The sequence below is a fragment of the Tupaia chinensis genome, unplaced genomic scaffold (assembly GCF_000334495.1).
Source record: "Tupaia chinensis unplaced genomic scaffold, TupChi_1.0 Scaffold138517_1, whole genome shotgun sequence".
Lineage (NCBI taxonomy): Eukaryota > Metazoa > Chordata > Mammalia > Scandentia > Tupaiidae > Tupaia > Tupaia belangeri.
Genome location: NW_006198412.1, coordinates 1,370,915 through 1,381,266, shown reverse-complemented (window position 1 = coordinate 1,381,266; position 10,352 = coordinate 1,370,915). Strand labels below are relative to the sequence as shown.

At 47.6% G+C, this 10,352-nt stretch overlaps 1 protein-coding gene across 1 annotated transcript in view; it reads left to right on the top strand.

Moving 5' to 3' along the window:
• Window positions 1-10,352, top strand: part of IGSF3 (immunoglobulin superfamily member 3) — a gene marked incomplete in the record, with an annotated part of 108,332 nt that overhangs the window by 59,715 nt on the left and 38,265 nt on the right. The window contains 3 exon segments of the mRNA XM_027765508.1: window positions 1-190; window positions 2,292-2,702; window positions 9,481-9,870. Coding sequence (XP_027621309.1) covers window positions 1-190; window positions 2,292-2,702; window positions 9,481-9,870 — 991 coding nt within the window.

The following is a 10,352-nucleotide window of genomic DNA, read 5'->3' as shown; positions in this document are numbered from 1 at the left end:
TCTTTCCCTTACGCCATCTATACCCAGCGTGTGCGCAGTGGGAAGATCTATGTGGAGAGAGTCCAGGGGAACTCGGCCTTGTTGCACATCACGGATCTCCAGGCCCGGGATGCGGGGGAGTATGAATGTCACACACCCAACACCGACGAGCGGTACTTTGGGAGTTACAGTGCCAAGATGAACCTAATGGGTAAGGAGATGCTGTTTTCACATGGCCAGTGTCTGGCCTGAGTTGCTTCTTTTGAAGTACAGCTTTGTTTTATACCATACATTTGACCTTAAAAAAAAAATTGTGGTGCCGGCAGATGACGTAGTGGCTAAGGGTGTTGGACTTCTACATGGCCAACCACAGTTTGAGTCCTGGACCGGGTGGCTTTCTCTCTCTCTCTCTCTGTCCCTCCCTGGTCAAATCAAAATAAAGAAAGAAAGAAAGAAAGAAAGTTAAATAAAAAAAAACCTTTTTTTTTTTTAAAAAAAAAAAAACACTAAAGCTTCCCAAATATCTTAGGGGTTAACACATACCAGATGGAAACAAAATCTCTGTGTTCACCTGGAAATAATGTAAGGTTGAGGCCAACATATACAAAAGACCTAATGCAGTTGCTGAGAATTTCAGAGAAGGTTAATCCTGAAGGTAGTTAGTGAAAGAGGATATGAAAATATAAGGCAAGGACATTTGTGCTTGATCTGAACAATGATGAAGAAGATGAAGTATTTGACATCAGCTGGAAGAGAAGCAAACCCCTAGGAATGGATGGGCCCTTGGTCAGGCTCCGAGATGCATGGGGCTCTGCGGAATCCGAAGCCCGTGTGGCCTGGTCAGTCCTCCAGGGCATTTGCAGGTCCTTTGTCTCCCTGACTAGGAATTGTGAACCTCTTAACTTCTTGAATGATGGAGGAAGCTTGAGCAGAGGGACTAGGGAGCTTTCAATGTGCATAGCACTGGCCACGATGTTTGCTGGTATAATAGGGTTAAGCAATATCAAGGCTGTTCTGTTTTTGTTGCTTTTTTGCTGAAGTCTTAATTTCTAGTTTTATTATCCCAATTAAACAAGCGGTGTTGACACCTTTTTTTATTAACACAAATACTGTCCTTTGTTTGCTTTTCCTTTTTCTAACAAGTCTGTGTCCCAGGAGGCCTTTAAGACCCAATCCTGGGATGTGTACAGGGAGAAAACAGACACACACTTGTGATTGGGGTGCCCTCATCAGACAGAGAGGTGGTAGTGCTTAATCTCCAGAAAGATGTAAGAATCAGGGTAAATGCTTGACCAAGGGACCATGAAGGAAGTCTCTTCCCATGCCCGATCATCCCTGTACTGTGACTTTCTTTTTGGGTAAACCACTTTGGCTGGTGAATTATTTAAAAAATTATATTTATTAAAAATAGGTAATAATGATGATTTTTCCCTCCCAAAGATATTTATTTTAAAAACAAATAGCCTTCCTAGGACAATGCATTGCTGAAGTAATGTGGAGAATGAGAAGACAGGGTAAGGGGAAGGGGGAAAATGAGGACATTATATAGAAATGGACAACTGAAAGTTCAGTAGCCATTTTCATTTGTAGATCAGTCAGAAGTAAAATAAAGTATCTCAAAGCCAAAATCAATAAATCTTATTTGACCTAAAAGGAAATTCTTCTTACAAAGTATTTTTAGAGTTCATGTTTCATGTAAAACGAAATACAATCCATGTTTTATCAGAGTGTTGTTAAAATATGAAACAGGTAAGTGTACGTGTCAAAAAATGCCTTCCAGGGACCAGCAGTTAGCGTAATGGCCATGTCGCTGGACTCCCACGTAGTCGACCACGGTTCGAGTCCCGGACCCGGTGGCTTAAACTCATGCCGGGCGCGTGTGTGTGCGTGCCCAAGATCCTGAGAGGAGAATGGAGGAGAAGGGATTGCGGCGTGGCCATCCCCCCTGGGGGGTGATTTCCTGCTTTCTGTCTCTCTGTCTCTCTCTGTCTGTCTGGCGAGCGCACGCGCCCTATAGCAAAAACCTCTTAAAAAAAAAAAAATGCCTTCCAGATCCCCGCAGAAGACTGTGTAGGTGCCTAATGCTGTCTGTGATCTTGAGTGATTGTTGAAGACTGAGGGATGCAGTGGTAGTGATGTCCACCAGGGTGGAGCTTAGCTCCGAAAGAGCTGTGACTTTGTGACCGTGCGCTGTGTGACCTGTGGCTTTGTGACCTTGTGCTGTGTGACCTGTGGCTTTGTGACCTTGCACTGTGTGACCTGTGGCTTTGTGACTGTGCACTATGTGACCTCGGGTTGTTTCTCTGTTGCAGTGATCCCCGACACCCTGCAGGCCACTGCTGTGCCCCAGACTCTGCACAAAGTGGAGCAGGACCCACTGGAGCTCAGCTGTGAGGTGGCCTCAGAGACATTCCAGCATGGTCACCTGTCTGTGGCCTGGCTGCGGCAGAAAGGCGGTGAGAAACCGGTAGAGGTCATTTCCCTGAGCCGAGACTTCGTGCTTCACTCCAGCAGTGAATATGCCCAGAGGCAGAGCCTGGGGGAGGTGCGGCTGGACAAACTGGGGAGGACCACCTTCCGCCTCACCATCTTCCACCTGCAACCTTCCGACGAGGGCGAGTTCTACTGCGAGGCTGCTGAGTGGATCCAGGATCCGGATGGGTCGTGGTATGCCATGACACGGAAGCATTCCGAGGGAGCTGTGGTCAACGTCCAGCCTACTGGTCAGTCTCTCTGAGCCTCTTGTCCATTTACTTTAGTTGGTGGTGAGGGTTTTCAGACAATGGGAGGGTGTGGGGACTTGTCTTCACAGTGCAATAGGCTTTTACAGTACAGTAGGTTTTTGTATGTAGTTAGTGGTTGTCCTGTTTGTTGCCAGAGGAAGTTGAGGGACATACAGGACATAGGTCTTGGGACCAGCAGATGGTGTAATGGTTATGTTGTTGAACTCCCACATAGTTGACTGCGGTTCAAGTTCCAGACCTGGCAGCTTAAAACTCATGCTGGGCACATGTGCATACATGCCCAAGATCCCAAGAAGAAACTGGAAAAGAAGGAATTGTGGTGTGGCCATCCCCTATGGGGAGTGATTTCTTGCTTTCTGTCTTTCTGGAGACCATGCGTGCCCTATGGCAAAAATCTCTCTTCAAAAACAAAAAAGAACATAGGAACATAGGTCTTCTAACACCTGACTGCCTTCTTTTTTTTTTTTTTTAAATTTATTATTTTTTTAATGACAGAGGGTGTGTGCATGCACATGAGAAAGTACCCAACAATAGGGCCTTATCATGCCGTAATCTTTTTTCCAGTTTTCCATTTTGTCAGGAATGTACTCAGCATGTTTTTCAAATCTTCAAGATCAGGACCTGAACTCTGATTGGCCATGGGGATCTGACTTTCTCTGCATGACCCTTAACCACTGTGCTACAGGGCCAGTCCCTAAGACCTGACCTTCTAAGGAATCACAGACAGGCGCCACCCAGACTAAACCCTGCCTATAGAGATGTTTTCTTTGATCTACCTGATATTTTACGTTTTCTGGAATGATTGGGTCATTGGGAAATTCATGATGCATTTTTGCATAGAAAAATATGCCATGACTTTCCCAACAACCTAATACAATTTATTTAGACAGTGAATCTTCCATCCGAGGTATAAAATTAGGAACTAGAGGAATTTTGGCTTAAGTTATTGATTTATTTATTTTGCTAAAGGGTGCATGTGTTCATGGATACAGAGAGAGAGAGAGAGAGAGAGAGAGCAAGCACACCTGCCCAGAGCAGATGGACATGCCATAGTCCCTTTTCCTACATTCTTCTCTTGGGATTTTGGCCATGCTTGCATGTCCGCGCAGCATGTTTTCCAAGTTTCCAGGCTGGACTTAAACCATGCAGTCAGCCATGTGGGATCCATTTTCCTTATCTACGACACCACCTACTGGCCCCAAATTATTATTACTTTTTAAATTTTAATAATATTTTTGGCAATATTTTATAGTTTCCAAAATGCTTTATCCTATATTACTGCAAAGTCCCACAGAAGTTCTGTGAGGTAAGCAGGTGGCAGGAGTCCCATTTTGCAGGTGAGAGTGCTGAGTGTAGAGGAAGAGCCACACACAAGGCATGCTGATGAGGCCAGTCTAGAGAGAACGAGTTCCACCGGAGATGTTTTCTCAAGTGGAGACCTGGAAAGGGTCCTTGAGGAGTCTGAGTGATATGTTTAGAGCTGGGGCGAAGATGTGGTGGCACAGTGGTCCAAAACCTGCTCTGACTCCTCCAGCATTTTCTGTGATGACCTCAGACTCTACTGTGCAGGCTGTTGAGGCCACCAGGCTCCAAGGTAGAGCTGATGGCCGCTCTTGGCTGCCGCAGCTGGGAGAGGTCCTTGCATGGGGCTTCGGTTCCCCAGCTTTGGATGGAGAGTGTAGTGCTCTTGTTGGGGTGCATTGAACAGCTAAGAGTCTTTCCTTGTATGGATCTCATCTCTGCTAAGGGCTGCATGTTCCTAGTGAGAGAGGGGAAGTGTGAGTACAAGTGAGATCTCTTTTCAGGACTTTCATCCTGAGCTCCCTGTGCCGGTTGCTAGCTTGTTGTCTTGGTCTTTGCATAGTCCCACTGCCATTTTGAAGCACTACTGCAGAGACACCTAACAGTCCACACTCCTCGGCCTCATCCCCAAGTCCTGAATCACTTTGGGAGGTTCCTGAGGAGGACCTGGAAACACGGTTGCCAGTCTGTTTCCCAGGTGATTCCTCTGCTGTCTACATTTTGTCCAGCACAGCTCTATGAGGACTAGCGTGGAAGTATTCTTGGGACATCTGAGGGGTATGAGGGCTTCTCCTGGTGCCTGCATATGCTCTGTAGGACCCAGAACACGTAGTAGCTTCTGAATCTTCCAATTAAAAAAAAAAATCTGGAAACCAGCAGTTGGCATAATGACTATGTCACTGGACTCCCACCTAGTCGACTGCAATTCAAGTCCTGGACCTGGTGGCTTAAACTCACGCCCGGTGTGTGTGCGTGCGTGCCCAGATCCCGAGAGGAGATTGGAGGAGAAGGGATTGTGGCGTGGCCATCCCCCTCTGGGGGATGATTTCTTGCTTTCGATCTCTCTGTCTCTCTGGCAAGCGCATGCGCCCTATAGCAAAAACCTCTCAAAAAAAAAAAAATCTGTTGAAGGAGCTTTATTTCATATTTATCCTATCTCTTCCTGGATGGTTTTAAGATCAGCTTCAAAAGTATGGGCCAAGTTTTGAGTCTTAAACTTTCAAATTAGGTTGCATCAGTTAATCTTCTTTATTTTAATCTTACCAATTTAGAATTAGGACTTTTGGAATCTGCCCTGCAAATGTATCCAGACTAAGCCAGAAAGAAAACTGAGTGAAAAAAAAATAAAGAAGAAGAAAAAGGAAAGTTATGACTTCATCCTGCTCAGCAGTTACATCTCCCACTTTGCTCTTCCCCTAGTTCATTTCCATCCATGTTTAGAGCCAGGGTCTACAGCACTGAAGGTGTGGCCATAGGTGTAGGAGAGTCGGAGATGGATACCCTTGGTCTTTGCACTCAGGGCGCTTGCAAGCCTGGACCCCAGTGGCCAGGTAGAATGTTCTAGATGCTATGACAGCATTTGTATAGCGTGCTCTGCATACCCAGTAAACATGAACTGCTCTTGTGACTGTAGGTTTTCCCTGGATGGGAGAGTTGTTAGGCAAACTCAGGGAAATCAGTAAGTTTATTTAATTGAGCCAAGCCTTGAAGCTTAAGGAAACAGCAGGAGGAGAAGCTTAAAGGAACAAGATTGTTTCATATGTTTGGCAAACAGAGAAGTCAAGTGTGACTGGAGGTTGAGTTCCAGGTACAAGTGATGGGAGGAGAAAGACAGGGTAGTCTGCAGCCCCGAATGTCGTGACATGGAACTAGGACTTGACTGTGGAGCAGAGGTTTCAAGCTGGTCTTCTTGAAACCTTCGAGCTTCTTAGAGGGCCTTAGGAGGTTGCATCTGGGTGTGTGCATGTACATGTGTAAGTAAGGGGTGCAGAGAGAAGGGATGTGAGCACCTGTGTGTTACCCCCTTCTGTCACCCCAGTGTTTTCTTTCTTTCTTTCTTTCTTTTTGGGAGATTTTTGCTGTAGGCCGTGTTCCCTCACGGAAGACACAGAGAGAGAGACAGACAGAAAGTGAGAAATCCCCTCCCCCGCTTTGGGCAGGGGTTTAGCCATGCTGCAATCCCTTCTCCTCCATTCTCTCAGGATTTTAGGCATGCACACACATGTGCCTGGTGTGAGTTTTAAGCTGCCATATCTGGGACTCAAACCATGGTCGACTATGTGGGAGTCCAGTGAAATAATCATCATGTCATCTGCTGGTCCTTCCCCCAGTGTTTTCTGTATTGGGCAGCAAAAGATTTTGTATTAAGAATGGAAATCTCCATCTTCTACCCTCACCTTCATAAAGTTTGAAAACCCCAGCTACAGGAAGTTGGGGTGGGGTAGTAGGGATGGGATTGAGATTTTAGAGTAAGGAGTGATATAATCAGATCAGGAATTTTAAAGAACAAAACCCATGGAGGCCACCTAGAGGTTGCTTAAACAGGTTGGGTCTGAAGTCAAGAGACTAGGTAGGAAAGAGTTAATGAGGCCAGGGCGAGGTTAGTGGCAGTGGCCTGGAAGAAGGCAGTGGGTGCTAGAGGCAAAAGAATGGAGAACACATGGAAGGAGGAACCCATCTGGCCAGAAGCCCAGGGGCTGAGGCTGGGGCTCCCATTGCCTCCTTGAACTGCAGGAGGGAGGCAGGAGGCAGGGATGGTAATGAGGATGAGCAGAGTCTGGCTTGGCAGTCTCTGCCTTCCCATTAGTGGCAGCCCTGGCTGTCTTTTCTCGAACTTTCGTACATGTAACACAAGGGTACGAAACCCCAGTGAGTCCTTGGATAGTCTGTAGCTCACTTAGAGGCTGAACTGGGGAATGAGGAGGGCCCAGGCAAAGTCTATAGGGTTAGTGTAGGACGGGGCTGGAGAACAGCAGGATCCAGCCAGGGAGAGAAGAGCAGAGTGGTCAGGCCCGCAAGAAGAGAAGCAGGAGGGAAGGCACCGTGGAACCCAAGGGATGAGAGTGGTCCAGACGTTGAAACCCGCTTGTGAAAAGCCTTCGGCTATGATGGGGGGGTGGGGGTAAGGTGAACCTCTGGTGACATTTGCTAGGTGGGTAAAGTGTGGGAGAAGGCCTGGAAGCCAAATTTCAGTGAGCTAAAGAGGGAGGGGTATTGGAAAAAGCATTCATAAATTTCTAGCCATTTGATTGGGTATAACCAAGGGCAAGTTGCTATGCAGAAGGGGAGGTGGTATGCAGTAAATCTGGTGTCTTCAACCTGGTATGTAAAGGCTTCAGCAAGCCAAGAGTGGACTCCCACAAAATAAGCAGTGTCTTTGGTTGCCAAAAAGAAGAAAGCCATGTGGGTCAGCCGGGTGGTGTGGTGTTCAGGACAGTTGGATCCCACATGGCTCATCCCCCTCCCTGTGTGTGTGGGGGATGATTTCTTGCTTTGCCTCTTTCTCTCTCTCTCTCTCTCTCTGTCTCTCTCTCTCTGTGCCTCCCTCCATTGAGCATACACACCCTATCTCTGATTTAAGAGAGAGAGAGAGAGAGAGAGAGAGAGAGCGAGAGAGCGCCACAGATGGGATGGGGCTAGCCTTGCCTGGAGCAAATGGAGAGGTCTGAGGTCAGGGCGGCCCTTGCAGGTGTCCAGTGCCTTGTCCGTGAACAGAGCGCTGTTTGTACTGATGTTGGGGATACGTTACTGTGCCTTGGCTGAGAGGAGAGCTGATGCCCAGGAGATACTAGGGCACTGTCCCTGGGGGTGTGTGCATCTAGGCAGACGGTGGCAGCGCAGGGTCTTCTTTCCAGCCACATCTCTTAGGACTAGTAGTATCTGGGGAGGAAAAGCTGTGGCCCACACACTGAGGGGAGTGTGGAGTTATTGATGCTCTGGTACTAAAGGAAGGAGGTAGAGAAGGGGCATTTGGGGCAGGACACTAGCCCATGTGGCAAGGGCAGGGATGGAGAGTCTGAGGAGCAGGGGTATAAGAGGCTGAGCCAGGAGCTGGCAGGTAGCGTGGTGGTTAAGGGCGCTGGGCTCCCACGTGACTGACTGTAGTTCGAGTCCAGACCTGACGGCTTGCCTTTTCACTTTCTTTTTCTCTCTCTCTGTCCCTCTCTGGTTAAATTTAAATAAATAAATAAATAAAGTTAAATAAAATAATTCTGTATAAAAAAGTCTGAGCAGAGGCTGGAGTAGAGGGATGTTGAAGCAGCTCACTCATGGTTCGTGTTTTCTCAGGGCAACAGGATTCTCATCTGCTTGAAGAGGGAGGGGATAAGGAACGAGTGGGGCAGAGGTCTTGAAGACAGTGGTCAAGGCCCATACATACCAGCTAGGGCAGGCTACAAGGAATTTGACTCTCCGTGTAAGGTGCCTTTGCAATCACAGTGTTCTCTTTAGAGGAGGCGAGCTAGAACCAGAAGGAGGAGGGGCTTGGTCAGTGGTCACAGCCAGAGCTTCCCCTAGCGAGGATTCTGTGATTCTGTTTTCTAGGACAGAAAGTTTCCTCTAGTCCTTAGCTCCTTTTCTTCACCTTCCCCACTTCTGCCATGGGTGCTTTGAGATACGATAACTCTAATGAGATAGACGGTCACAGTGCACCCCTACTCGGTGCCATGATGTTGTGAGTGGCCATGAACGCTTCTTCCTTCACCCCCATATGCCTGGCTAAACACCAGCTCCTTGAAGGGGCCTTGGGTTCATCGTGGGTTCTGAGGTCGTCTGGCTTTCAGCAGAAGTAGGAGCTTTCCCATTCTACCTGCCCGAAGATTTGATCTGACAGGTGGTAGAGCAGTGAAAAGATACTGGTTTGCAGTTTTCCTATGCAATTCTTTTAGGGTTTGTCTTCTCCGTGTCTTCTCTCTAGTATTCACATGCGGGGGGGTGGTGGTGGTGGTGGAGATAGTATTTCAGTATTTTCATCTTTGAGTATTTGTTAGGATTGAGTTCAGCACCTAGGCCACCTGTAATTTTGTCTCACAGTGGGGTAATTTCTATAATATCTCCTAAGAATATTTAGGAGATACTGTCAACCGTTGCTTAAGTGGAGTTCTATGTGTGATGTGTCAAGGCTAGACCTTTGCAATCTACCATTTAAGTGAGATTAGGAGTTCCTTAAGGACCTCTGTGGATCCATCCTAGGGCATCGTGAGCTTTGAACTGTGCCCTGTTGATCTGACCTGGAATGACAAGCTCCTTAAACCACCTGGGACTAGCTGGGACTCTGGTATTTCTCTGGGCCTTGGATAACATGGGTCCGAGTTGGATTTTTCTTTATGTTAAGTGCTTTGTGCCTTCCTGTAGTTAGCGTTGTCAAGGCCAGGGTAGTAAGAATTTGCTAATGCAGTTTCGTTAGCCCCGACCTTCATTCACCCAGAAGGCATCTATCTGCTTTATGTTTTCTCAGACAAAGATTTCACCGTTCGTTTGGAAACGGAGAAGAGGCTGCACACAGTGGGTGAGCAGGTGGAGTTCAGGTGCATGCTGGAGGCCCAGAACATCCCCGACCGGTACTTTGCCGTCTCTTGGGCCTTCAACAGCTCGCTCATCGCCAGCATGGGGCCTAATGCCGTGCCAGTCCTCAACAGTGAGTTTGCCCACCGAGAAGCCCGGGGACAGCTGAAAGTAGCCAAGGAGAGCGACAGTGTCTTTGTGCTGAAGATCTACCACCTCCGCCAGGAAGACAGTGGAAAATACAATTGTCGTGTGACGGAGCGGGAGAAAACCGTCACTGGGGAATTCATCGACAAGGAGAGCAAGCGTCCCAAGAACATCCCCATCATCGTCCTACCCCTCAGTAAGTAGAGAGAGGAGCTACCTCCACCCCCCCTCGGTTTCTGGCACAGCAGCTAGTATTAGTGGAGAGAACAGCCACGGTGTAGGGCTGAGAGGAGGGTGGGAGAGAAAAACGCTGACCCTCTTTTCCTTTTCCAGCTTTCCTGCCCACCTTAGCAGCTCCCGGTCAGGCGGAGCGTCAGGGGCATGTCGCAGGTTGGAGGTGGGCATCAGCAGAGCCGAGCTCTAGCAGGTCGGGGTAAACGTCAGCAGAACCCACTCAGCCTGGGGGAAAACCAGGAATCCTGGAAAGCTGTTTGCTCCCATGTGGGAATTAAATCCCAGAAGTGGGTAGATCCCTATCTTGAAATCTCACTTACAGGGACTTTGGTTTTTGACAGGATCATTTTAAATTAAATTATGAAGTGCATTATTATGAAGGATTTGCTGTCTTGTTTTTTTTTTTTTTTTTTTTTGTATACTCTGGGTGGCTTTTTTTCTTTT